The sequence below is a fragment of the Scardinius erythrophthalmus genome, assembly GCF_964197995.2.
Source record: "Scardinius erythrophthalmus genome assembly, chromosome: 6".
Classification (NCBI taxonomy): domain Eukaryota; kingdom Metazoa; phylum Chordata; class Actinopteri; order Cypriniformes; family Leuciscidae; genus Scardinius; species Scardinius erythrophthalmus.
Genome location: NC_138226.1, coordinates 7,423,780 through 7,437,156, shown reverse-complemented (window position 1 = coordinate 7,437,156; position 13,377 = coordinate 7,423,780). Strand labels below are relative to the sequence as shown.

At 38.8% G+C, this 13,377-nt stretch overlaps 1 protein-coding gene across 1 annotated transcript; it reads left to right on the top strand.

Moving 5' to 3' along the window:
• The first annotated feature begins 8,271 nt into the window (after window positions 1-8,271).
• On the top strand, window positions 8,272-11,647 carry LOC308692121 (inactive all-trans-retinol 13,14-reductase-like). Its single transcript, XM_081367876.1, has 11 exons — window positions 8,272-8,558; window positions 8,654-8,836; window positions 8,931-9,172; window positions 9,257-9,452; window positions 9,521-9,718; window positions 9,886-10,005; window positions 10,125-10,263; window positions 10,340-10,449; window positions 10,534-10,700; window positions 10,793-10,949; window positions 11,085-11,647. The coding sequence occupies exons 1-11, from the start codon at window positions 8,399-8,401 to the stop codon at window positions 11,228-11,230; spliced, it is 1,818 nt and encodes a 605-aa protein (XP_081224002.1). The 5' UTR covers window positions 8,272-8,398; the 3' UTR covers window positions 11,231-11,647.
• Window positions 11,648-13,377: the final 1,730 nt, after the last annotated feature.

Below are 13,377 nucleotides of genomic sequence, written 5' to 3'. Positions count from 1 at the left end.
CAAACTGTCATCTTCCTTCATTTAGCCAGCAAACTTTAACTTCCTGTGATCCGATCAATTCCCGAAGGACCAAATCAAATATTATAATTTTTTCCTCTTATTTTTTCCCCATAGTACTGGAAAATATTCGTGAATTTTGAATGACAAAATTTTCAGTAGGCCAATGCAAGATAAAAATAACAATCATTTAATGCTTAGTGCTGACTTCCTGTGACGGTTAACACCTCAGAGTGAAACGATGGATGACCGTGATACTGAACATGTAAAAGTTGATATACCATCATCCTAAACTAGAACACTTTCTGTCTCCTTGTGTGGTGGATAGAAAATAATGATTACTAGTTTCTGAACAAGGAAGTTAAACCACAAAAAGGGAAGTAACTGGTGTTCTCTTTAAATGTTTTTTAAAAAGTGGGTGGAGTGCACCAGTCATATCTTTTGCAACATTTTCTGTGAAATTACTTTTATTAATGTATTTTTGAGCAAACCATACAATGGTTTCATACAAGAAAAAAAGAATAAAAAAAAAGAACCCTGCAAAGTTGAAAGTTGGCAACAGTCATTATTTTTGATTGTTAATGTCAGACTTCACAGTTTTTGTTTTATATATTTGTAGTGTATCATTATCAACTACCAATCTGCCTGTCAAGCACAAAACAGGGCACTTTTTTCCAGAATTTGCAAAATTGCCCTAATAAGTAAACTACAGACAATAGTTTGCCTTGAGGTGCTGTGAAAAAAAATTACACCACATGAAGGGAGATAGGTCTGACTGCAGAACCGCAGAACCATATGTCATAGCAGTGTGAGGACGACAGCGCCAGCCTAACATTCTGATGCACCTTACATATACCATACCTAAACCTACCCATCTCCACCCCCTGATCCCTAAACCCATCCATCTCCACCCCTTAGATGTTTTTACCCCACCCACTTCCGGCATCAGACTGTTAGGCTGGCGCTGTCTTTCTCACACTGCTATGACCTATGGTTCTGCGGTTCTGCAGTTGGTTAATATTGCAAGAAGGGTGTAGCCTGTTTTTTCCCCGCATGTTTCTGAATCGTGGAAATAGCACCATCTAGTGACAAGTGTGGACAATCTGGGCATTACTTCTGAAAAAATAAAGTCATTCATTCATAATGTTTCTGCAACTAAAACTCTTTAAGAATTTGAAGATGATTCCCATCATACTTGTGTTGATGACTGAGTGCAAGTGCTTGAAGTAATAGTTTGGATAATGTCCTCCACAACACTGAGACTTTATGATACTCGTGCCTTGCATAATCAGCTCTGTCCCGTTTCCCAAACAATGAGTGGTGCCGGTTTACAACTTACTCGATTCACAATAATTGAACAAAGTACAGATAAAGTGATATTGAGAAAGTGCATGGGTTGATGTTTGTTGTTTTGAGACCTGTCTCCAGCTTACAGGGAGCTGATACGGAGTAAAACATTTCTCCAAATTAACACAAACGGTGGCAAGGTGATGTATTTACCTAAAAGATAAAAAATAAATAAAAATCTGCATTCATTGACATACACCAGTACTGATCAAATATGTTTATTCTCTCCACCCACAACTTAGATGGATAAATAGGGTCTGCACTCAACCGTCATCAGACTCCTTGCTTTGAAAGAGCCTCTGCTGGAGCTTCTATCACCTTAAATCTTCCAGAACACTCCGACTGAAAGCACCAGCTGGTCTTCTTCTTCCAGCAACTAAAAATGAGGTGGTTTCTGCTCTTCCCTGAATGACTTGTGGACTGGGCTTGTGGCACATACTGGTATCTGTTCGGAAGGAGAAGTAGACTGTGCAAGATGTCCATTCAGAAGGATTGAATGGTAAAACAACTTAAATACAACTATCAATGCTACTTACTAATTATATAGTTCTTAACCAGCAGAATTGAATGAATTTGAAGTGCCCAGAAACTTGGACGCCATCGTGATTGGTAGTGGTATCGGTGGTTTGACTGCTGCGGAAACTTTAGCCAAACTAGGAAAGTCCTGGTGTTGGAGCAAGACAAGCAGGCAGGAGGCCTGTGTAAGACCTTCACTGAGAAAGGCTTTGAGTTTGACACTGGTAAGAACCTCAATGATGTTCATGGAGTTGTATAAATGATTGCTTGATGAAATGCTGAATGTATTTTAATAACTGCATGATGTACTGTTGTTATAAAGGCTTCCTTATAAAACGGATAGTTCCAATCCGTGATTCTGATTGGTTGAAGCCGCTGATTGAGCCGCGTTCGAAGCCGTTGTAAATTACTCAACAAACACACACCTGTGACTGCATTACGTTAGTATTACTGCACAACTGCCGTTTGTGATTCTTTGTTGCTGCATGTGTTGCTTAGAAACCTCTTTGGAACTACATTGCTTGGTGGAGGAATAAATGTGTTATAACGTTATATTTTTTGTTGCTGGTGTTTATTTAATGAATAAAATAAATATTAAAATGTATATTTTTATGGAGTAACCGTTTTATAAAAGCAATAAGTCCTAAATAAAAAAATTTAGAAGGGGCGTTGTTAGGCACAATGCGGAGTGCACAACTTCATGAGAACGGCTTCCTGAAAATTGCATTGGATCTGAGCAAGGTTCCCATGTTGACACGGTTGTTATTGGTAAAGGAACTCAATGTAAAGAATACACCATTTACAATGGCAATAAGCAGATGGAGGTTCATCTTAAGAAGCAAATTTTTTTGTATATACCAGACATCACAGATTATGGGCTTTAAATGCCCGAAGATTATATACTTAGATCTGTTCCAAGAAGATCCATCTGCTGTGTATGCTGAAGATGGTCCCACTCTGGTTTACTCGCTTTATATATATTTTGGAGTGGAATCGCTTGACTTGATCTTCTAGATTTTCTGATATTTGGACATAGGAGCAATGTCAATGAGACTGAAAGAGGTGAAGAATATGAAAAATATAAGATGAGATTTGCTAATCATCTCTTTGACTGGGCTTGTGTCCACTTCCCCAATCTGAAAGAGAAGGTACATTTTCTTCCTGTTTCATATTTGTGCTGCTTGATAACAAATAAAGTGACAAAAATGTAACTTAAGTGATTGTATCTTTTCCTGCCTTCCATAGGTGGCGCTGTTGCATTCAGTTAGTCCCATCAACATGCACTGGCTGGGTGCCACATCTGGATTTATGTTGTCTGCAGAACACAATCTGGAGAGATACCAACCTCTGAAAATTACCAAGATCAGGTGCAACACACCCATCAAGAACCTCTACCTGTCAGGTAATATTCTGTATAACTTTGTTTAATAGTTACTACTTTAGGCAGTTATTTCGGCCCATTACAGGCATGTCAGTTGTGTTGGTCTTGACTAATTTTCTATATGAAAATCTGTCCTTTTTTCAAGACAAGATGTGTTTTCTGCTGGTTACTCTGGTGCTCTGCATGGTGGTCTTCTCAGGGCTTCAAGTGTTGTGGATCACTGTCTGTATGTTGACCTTCTACTCTAACAAATGAAACTTAAGAGAAAGGTGGTCAAGAAACTAGAGTGAGAATATAGTTCCTGTATCTATACAGGACAAGTTTGCCTAATGGTAGACTCAAAAAAATGCTGGTATGTTTTAACCCAATTATGGGTCAAATATGGACAACCCCAAACGTTAACCCAACGGCTGGGTTTGTCCATATTTGACCCAAAATTGGGTTAAAACAACCCAGCATTTTTTAGAGTGTAATATCATTTTCATACTGTTGTATCTTGTTTTGCTGCTCATTTGTCCCCTCTGCTGCAACTATGAATAAAGCTGTGACCATTGCACAATGTGTTCCTGGTAGTTTTGCAGAAAACCAATTTGTCCAAAAATAATACTGCTACCTTGTACACTTTACTCAAAGTTCTTAAAATGTACTGATTGGTTTGTAACTGTTCATGGTCTGTCACTAGATGGCAGCATTTTAAACTTTAGTTTGTTGAAAAGGAGTTTCAGCCAACCAGACACCAGTTCCTGACTTTCATTTGTGAATGGAGGGGTATTTTCATTAGCAAGTGTACACAACATAGATTGCAGCCTTTTACACAGCAGAATGACAATGATTACACACTTTTGGGCTGTTCATCCTTTCATTTTGATTAGGTGTGTGAACTAATCTAGATTTAATTTTTGTATTTCAAGGAACATCCTTTATCATATCTAAATGGAAATGGTGAGATTTTACATGAAAAAGCACTTTTTAATATTTAATGCCACTTCCTATGGTTTAAAATACTATATTTTAAAAGTTGCAATATTCTGCAGAAAATGCTTCTGGTGGACCTGGGGCCTCATGTATCAATCTTGCGTACGCACAAAAACTTTGCGTACGGCAGCTTTCACGCTCACGGTCGTATGTACTAACAGTGAAATTAACGCGAGAATGTGCGTTCCTCCACGCCAATTTCATGTCTGGCGTACGTATATTTCTCACTGTTTTTGTCCGTTGGCGACTCTTACAGGCAATGAAGTGAAGTTGCAAACATTACACAACGAATTGTTCTACAAGTCTATCGCACCACCACCTGTGGGAAACATTGCTATTAATTTGCAATTTATAAAATAAATGACATATATTGTCACACGAGCCTTATGAAAATATTCTATCAATTATGCAATTAAGTAAGAACATATAAAAGCATATTATGCAAAATGATACAGCCCTTATTCTATGGCAGCTTTGGTTTTAATGTCCACCTTTATATCAGACCATTTCTTTTTAAGGTAATTTAGAGTAGACTGTGTACAGTTGAGACACCTTAAATAACTTGCTTAAATAACAAGTTGTATTTTTGCTGTGCACGTGCGTATTAGTGTCCTCTTTGATCGTGGGAAATTTGAACAACGGACACATCTCCGATCCGAAGAAATCGGAAAAACTTTTTTTTTCTAAGATATGATGTTCACTTCACCATGCACTCTCCACAATGACTAGCTTATTATCCTTATGTGACTGTTAAACGTAACTGGTATCACCACAAACGTTATTCTGTGCCCTAAAAACGGGCATATTTCATGGTATTGTGTCATGCAAGGTAATTGCAAAATCTAGAGAAATGTGCGAGGTGGCCAGCGGGGTATAGTTGAGACCAGGGGCGATTCCAGGATTTTATAAATGGGGGGGCACAGGGGGGACCAAGAACCAGTGAGGGGGGGCCCATGGGAAATCAGAAAATTCAACTGGAAAAACTTCTCCTAAAGTAGAACAGTCTTTTTTTTTTTTTTCAATTAATGATTATGCAGTCTTTACTTACATACATCATTGTTTATTCTTTCAAGCAGATATATTTATTTGTATGAATTAAATATAATTAATCTTTATTAAAGCTATTATTAAAGAGCAGTGAATGCTTTTCTCTTTTTATTTTGTTGTTTGAACAGAAGGCATTAGGTTTATTACGCACTGTCACTTTAAGACCGAGTGTGCAGATCCAATTGCACTGCTAATGCACATCCGATACTCTCACAACTGTACGTTCTGTAAAGACATAACCGACTGTGTTTACGTGAATACTCTCAAAAACGGACATGTTGTGTGTATTTGTCCATTCAGACGCGAAATAGAGCTCAATTTAGTCCTTAGCGCGCAGCGTGCTTAGCTGCAGGGCTGCAGTCTTCGGGTCGCGTGTGTGTGTGTATGTGTTCGCTCAGAAAAACATACCGAATAAAGCTCTCTTTCGCGTCGTCACTCTTATTCAGATCTGTTCATATGTCTGCCCTTCTCTTTCTCCCAGACGTTTACATTTTTGACGATTTGTGAGACATGCATCAAGCGCATTCCAATTCGTGTGCCGCTGGGTAGGTCAGCACGTTACAATTCAAATGTGCGCATCTACCACAAACGCAAATCAGTTCTGACTGGATCTATTCCCCAATCGTCCCTCCCTAACATTTTCGTCTATTTTTTATTCGTTGACGAAAATGTCAATACATTTTCGTCATAGTTGTCGTCATTTAAAACTGTTTTTGATATAGTTATCGTCTCGTGTTTGTCTGTGAAAAAATGTCATTGACGAAAATAATGGCGAACATTTTTCGTCAACGAAATTAACAATATAATATACTGTAATTGAGTGTGCATACCATAAACAGTGACATGTCGAGGTGTCTCTCTCCTGACTCCTGTTTGAAAAACGCGGACCAGATCCTGCTTTGCGAATCGCAAATCAAGCAGTGATTGACAGCGCTCTGATCCAATGGCGTTGGGCATTGTCATGTTGACCGTAAATCTAGCCCAATGATGTTGGGGGGGCACCAGGGGGGGCCAATCATATTCCAGGGGGGGCCGGTGCCACCCCGTGCCCCCCCTCTAGACACGCCCCTGGTTGAGACACACATGTACCAACTGTACCCCGATAGAGTTCTATTAGGAAACACACTGTTTAGTTGTTCAGCCAGCAATCATGTAGCCAGTATAGGACGCAAATGAAAATACAATTTGATATGTGTGATTCTACATATCTTGTTCCTGCTTTATACATTTTAACCAGTGCTAATTTAAATAAAATGAATGCATATAAATGGATGAATAAACAAAAATGTTGCCCAGTTGTTATTTTCTTTTCTATTTGTCTTTATTTTTTATATTTACATTTACCATGAATGGTTAGTTACCTTCACGACATTAGAAATGGGTCTCTCAACTGTACCATGCACTGTCTCAAGTGTACTACATGGGTACAGTTAAGACAAAGTTGAGACAAAAAGCACCTTATATTTAAAATAAAAACTACTTGTGGGTATTATTGATTGATAACATCTTAGTCTACAAGCTAATGTAATCATGTGGCATGTCATGTGGAAATTCACTTCTTTTCAATGTCTATTTTTGTGTGAAAAATCAAAACGCAAAAAGTGTCTCAACTGTACTCAGTCTACTCTACAGTACGACGATCCCACCGCATTGACGGCATCAGCCAAACTCTCCCACTCATATTTTTTTCCTTTTGTTATTAATTCCGGAGGACAAAGTTCCAAACTTTTCCAAATTTTTTTTTTCGTTTCTACCTCCGATAGTAGCACTTCCAATTCACTTTCTGTAAAGTTTCATTTCTTGCCGTCATTTTCTTACTGTTTTCTTTTGCCAAAGTGGACTCATTACCATATTTAAATTGGTTTAATTAAGGGAGGAGACTGGGTGGGGCGTTGTGCTCGTGCATGTGCGCTCAAATTTACGTTAATTGGGATGTACAAAGAGAATATGCGTGGGATCCTTCGTACGCAGAGATTCATACATCTGGATTTTTTTGTGCGTACGCACATTTACAGCTTTGTCCTTACGCAATGTTTTAGTATGAATTCAACGCAAGTCTTTGTACATGAGGCCCCTGGTGACTGAGTCTATAATTTGGAGCTCAAGTCTCATATTAAACAGCACTACAAAAATCTAGTCATTCAAGTCTACCTTGCATAAGGGTATGGCTGTTCATAATTGAAATACTAACTACTATTTGGTGATCCATACTATGGTCAATCCAAAGTGGTTTGGATAGTGGAACATCAATGAGACTGAAAGAGGTGAAGAATATGAAATATACAAAATGAGATTAAAAATTGAGTTAATACAATGAAGGAAATTGGTTTAATCATCAGAAACTCTAAATATTATGTTATCTGAACCACATAAATTACCTAAGTTGATTTGACAAAAGAAAAAAAATTGTGATCACAAATCATGGAAATATTTTTTTTACAGTGCAAACACACAACTGCCATTGACTGACTGGACTGCAAGGCAATTCCTTTGCTGTCAAATGCAGCCAGTGTATGTAGCTGTGGTCATATCCCATAAGATCAACCATTGAATTTTAATGTCTGTATTTACGCATATTTGCATGATGAAATGTAATGCACAAAATAAACATATTTGCCCATCTCAGAGTTGATTATCAGTATATGGAAGAGTCCACTTTATAAGCATGATACTTGTCTTGCACAATCATCTCGGTCTCATTTTCCAAACAATTCAATGATACCAGTTTATCACCACAAAAAATCAGGTCTTAAAATATATTTAGTAAATCAGTGAGCTGTTTGATTACCTATACAAGTTACAAAAATTGATCTAATAAAGCTGATTTATTTACTTGACCAGATTATAAAAATACTTACATTCCCACATTGGTTCACATTTTAGTTGCAAAACAGCTGTTAATCGTCATGAGCAACTAACTCAAAGCAATCAATCTGCAAGTCTGATTGAATCAAGTGTCTCCACCCACAATTTGGACTAATAAATAGGGCCTTAACTCAGTCACCTTTATTAAACTGTTGTCTGCATTCTCTAGAAAGAGCTGCTGCTTCAGCTTGAAATATCTTCTAGAGGGTGAAATCTCCAGCAATCTTTCCTGAAACTAAAACATCAGCTGTTCTTTTTCAGGATTTGAAGATGTGGTGGTTTCTGCTGTTTTTAGAATGGCTTGTGGATTGGGGTCGTGGCACGTTCTGGTATCTGTTTGGCAGGAGAAGTGGACTGTGCAAGGGGACTATCAGTCCTCCTGGTCCGCTAGTTGTAGAGCAGAAGAAAAAGGACAGAGTGCTCCGGAAAGGTATGTAAACTTTAGAGGTGTTGCAAGCTAGTGAAACAAGCTGACTGCAAATGACAGGTGTCCATTGTTAACTAATATCAGTTCTTGACCGACAGAATTTGATGAATTTGAAGTGCCCAGAAACTTGGATGTCATCGTGATTGGTAGTGGTATCGGTGGTTTGACTGCAGCGGCAATTCTAGCCAAACTAGGAAAGAAAGTCCTGGTGTTGGAGCAAGACAAGCAGGCAGGAGGCCTGTGTAAGACCTTCACTGAGAAAGGCTTTGAGTTTGACACTGGTAAGAACCTCAATGATGTTCATGGAGTTGTATGAGTTATCAAATGCTGAATACCTCAACTTCTATCACTTACACAATGTGCATTTTGTCAAAGGCTTCCATTATCTTGGACAACTTCATGAGAATGGCTTCTTGAAAATTGCATTGGATCTGATCACTGATGGCCAGGTGCATTTTGCTGAGCAAGGTTCCCATGTGGACACGGTGGTTATTGGTAAAGAAACTCAATGTAAAGAATACACCATTTACAATGGCAAGAAGCAGATGGAGGCTCATCTTAAGAAGCAGTTTCCCAATGACACTAAAGCAGTAGAGGAGCTCTTTAAAATCATGAAGGTATTTTGTTGATGGCTTTTTGTTTTAAATCTGGCATTACGGAGGTTTTTTTTTTTATGTCACAAGTTGTCCTTTCCTTTATAGATCTGTTCCAAGAAGATCCATCTGCTGTGTATGCTGAAGATGGTCCCACTCTGGTTTGCTCGCTTTATATTGTGGAGTGGAATTGCTGACTTGATCTCCCCAATTTTCAGATACTCCCGCACCAGTACAACAGACATGGTCAAGTCTTTTACAAGCAACTGTGACCTCCTCACTGTGTTTTCTCAAATATTTTATGGTAAGACTTTTTGTTGTTACCAACATTTAGCCTTTTAATGTATATGAGAATTCGATTTTTCTCTCAAGGTGTCCCACCCAAAAACTCCAGCTGCATGATTGATGCCCTTTTCCTGCACCACTCCAAGCGTGGTGTTTACTATCCTAAGGGTGGTGCTAGTGAGATCCCATACCACATCATTCAGGTTTTGGAGAAGCATGGAGGAAAAGTCCTGGTCAATGCTCCTGTGTCCAGCATTCTAGTTGAAGGAAAACGAAATGCATATGGTGAGTTTTGAACTAGGGCCATGTCACGTTGCTTTGACTTACTCTTATGGCAATAGGTTTCGTACTGAAAAAGGTGTCACAGATGTGGTTGCATTCATTTTTTTTTTTGGCTCCAGTAACTTTCAGATGCATGAAACCATTGTTTAGTGAACTGTCTATTTGCTTAGGAGTGGCTGTGAAGACAGGAGGTAAAGATGTTGAAATTCAGGCTCCTGTGATCATCTCAAATGTTGGTATGTTCACCACCTTCAAGATGCTTCTGACTCCAGAGATTCGGGCAAATCCAAGTTAGTGACTGAATGTCTTCAGTGCAAGTGGTCCAATATACTCTTATGAAATGCTTGATTTACTGGCCAGTTTTTTTTTTCTTCGCTGGGTTAATATGCGCATCTCCTGCTTCTCACAGAGCTCCAGGATTATCTTCATACTCTAAAGCCAGGCAAAGGATTTTTCCAGGTGTTTGCTGGGTTTAATGCCACTAATGAAGAACTGGGCATCTCCTCAACCAACATGCGACTCTATAAGAGCAACAACATGGATGAAGCGTAGGTGTTCAAGTCAATCACTTTCTTCAATGTAAAAGCACATCTGTACTCCGTAAACTCAATTAACTTTCCTTAGCATGGAAGAGTACTTTGATTCAGACAAGGAGGACGCACCTGACAGCATCCCCATGATGTACATTTCCTTCCCCTCTGCTAAGGATCCCACCTCATGCACTCGTTTCCCAGGTTAACTTCCTCTCTGTATTTCGTACACCCAGAACCATCAAAGTAAATTCAACTAAAGTGTCATTTGTGGGTGGTTTGTTTTAGGGCAGTCACGCATGGTGATCCATACTATGGTCAATCCAAAGTGGTTTGGACAGTGGAACAATGTCAATGAGACCGAAAGAGGTGAAGAATATGAAAAATATAAGATGAGATTTGCTAATCATCTCTTTGACTGGGCTTGTGTCCACTTCCCCAAACTGAAAGAGAAGGTACACTTTCTTCCTATTTCATATTTGTGCTGCTTGACCAATAAAGTGACAAATATGTAACTTAAGTGATTGTATCTTCCTGCCTTCCATAGGTGGCGCTGTTGCATTCAGTTAGTCCCATCAACATGCACGGGCTGGGTGCCACATATGGATCTATGTTGTCTGCAGAACACAATCTGGAGAGATACCAACCTCTGAACATTGCCAAGATCAGGTGCAACACACCCATCAAGAACCTCTACCTGTCAGGTAATATTCTGTATAACTGTTTAAAAGTAACTACTTTAGGCTGTTATTTTGGCCCATTACAGGCATGTCTGTTGTGTTGGTCTCGATTTAATTTCCCATGTGACAATCTGTCCCTGTTTTTTTTTTTCACTTCAGGACAAGATGTGTTTTCTGCTGGTTACTCTGGTGCTCTGCATGGTGGTCTTCTCTGTGCTTCAAGTGTTGTGGATCACTGTCTGTATGTTGACCTTCTACTCCAACAAAAGAAACTTAAGGGCAAGGCGGTCAAGAAACTAGAGTGAGAATATATTACCTGCATCTATACAGGACAAGTTTGCCTAATATTTTCATACTGTTGTATCTTGTTTTGCTGTGCATTTGTCCCCTCTGCTGCAACTCCGAATAAAGCTGACTACTGCACAATGTGTTCCTTGTAATATACAGTATTGGTACTTGAATTTACATCATGCTGCCAGAACTAGGTCTAGTGTAGTTGGACTTTCCTAAAATGGTTTAGCAGAAAATGAGTTGTCCCAAAATACTGGTTTAGTGTTACCTGTGGAAATCTAGTTAACTTGCTAATAAGGCTGTTTCTACCCTGACAAACTTTCACTTGCAAAAGCAATTCATCCACCTAACTTTGTGTATTTGAGTTCATAAACTAACTTGTTGGTAACTGTTCATGGTCTGTCACTAGATGGCAGGTTTTTTTTTACTTTAGTTTACTGTAAGGAGTTGACAGAGTGAAGGAGTTTAGCCAACAGTACACTTTCAAGTCGTCATTTATATAGTTTTTTTAACAATGGAGATAAGCATCTAATTTAAGGTGACAGATTGTTTTGGCTTTATAGCTGTTCTTTAATAAAGAACTAAGCTAAAGTTAGTTTTGATTTGCTTCCGTAACAATCATTTGTTCTTAAATTAGGGCTGCTAAGACGACACCATTCTCTCTACAGACTTTAAATACGAACCTGTGAGAAACGCTGATGGCATTCAAATGTGCATTAAGAATTGGTTCTATAGTTATGTGCGTTTGAATGTGCGCAGGTTTGTAATTCCCTACAAACCAAGCCTAAACAAAGTACTGGTCTTTCCTTATAAATTTGATACAGAATTTTATTTTGTCACTTCGGCGTAGGTACGTGAAACGAATTTTCCCAACAACACTTTATCTGGAGTGGTAAAGGGATCCTCCATAGGGAGAGACTAGTTGACACTTCAGCAATGCGTTGTCATCGGGTCCAGGCGAAGGTCCTTCGTCAGATCTGGATCCGGCAGGCTGCGGGAAAACCTTGGGATAAACAAAGACACTAAAATTAGCGTAGATTCTTATGATGTAACGAGTACATCAGGATTTATGGGAAGTGTTTCCAGTTGCGGCTGACCTAATCTGTGCAGTCTAACATTGAATTATAGAAGTCTATAATGTGTTATGGAGATCAAAGGTCAAAGAGATGTGTCTTTAATCTAGCTTTGAACTGACAGTGTGTCTGCTTCCCGGACAATGGTAGGAAGACTTCCAAAGTTTTGGTGCTAAATAGGAAAAGGATCTACCGCCAGCAGTCGATTTTGATATTCTAGGTATTATCAACTGGCCGGAATTTTGAGATCGCAATAGACATGAAGGACTATAATGCGTTAAGAGCTCGCTCAAGTACTGCGGAGCTAAACCATTTAGTGCTTTGTAAGTAATCAGCAATATTTAAAAATGTATGCTTTGTTTAATAGGGAGCCAATGCAGTGTTGACAGAACCGGGCTAATATGGTCATACTTCCTGGTTCTGGTAAGAACTCGAGCTGCTGCGTTTTGAACTAGCTGTAGTTTGTTTATTAAGCGTGCAGGGCAACCACTCAGTAGAGCATTACAACAATCTAGCCTTGAAGTCATGAACGCAAGGACTAATTGTTCCGCATTTGTCACTGAGAGCATATGGCGTAATTTATATATATTTTTAAGATGGAAAAATGCGGTTTTACGGATACTAGACACGTGGCTTTCAAATGAAAGATTGGTATCAAATAGCACACCGAGGTTCCTAACCGACGACGAAGACTTAACAGAGCAGCCATCAAGTGTTAGTATTCTAGGTTATTATGTGAGGAAGTTTTTTTGTCCAATAATTAGAATCTCTGTTTTTTTCAGAATTTAGTAGTAGGAAATTACTAGTCATCCAATTTTTTATATTAGCTATGCATTCCGTTAATTTTGTGAATTTGTAAGTTTCATTAGGTTTTGGAGAAATATAGAGCTGAGTATCGTCAGCATAACAGTGGAAGCTAATTCCATGTTTCCTAATGATATCTCCTAAGGGTAGCATGTACAGAGTGAACTGCAACGGTCCTAGTACTGAGCCTTGTGGTACACCATTCTGAACTTGTGATCGATAAGACCTCTTCATTTACTGCTACAAACTGATAATGGTCAGATAAGTATGATTTAAACCATGCT

Excerpts from the sequence above, each read along its gene's own strand:
- LOC308692121 (XM_081367876.1), top strand. The coding sequence starts at position 8,399 with ATGTGGTGGTTTCTGCTGTTTTTAGAATGGCTTGTGGATTGGGGTCGT. Across the intron at positions 10,264-10,339 it reads AGCAACAACATGGATGAAGC|CATGGAAGAGTACTTTGATT; the intron begins GTAGGTGTTCAA and ends AACTTTCCTTAG. Across the intron at positions 10,450-10,533 it reads CTCATGCACTCGTTTCCCAG|GGCAGTCACGCATGGTGATC; the intron begins GTTAACTTCCTC and ends GGTTTGTTTTAG.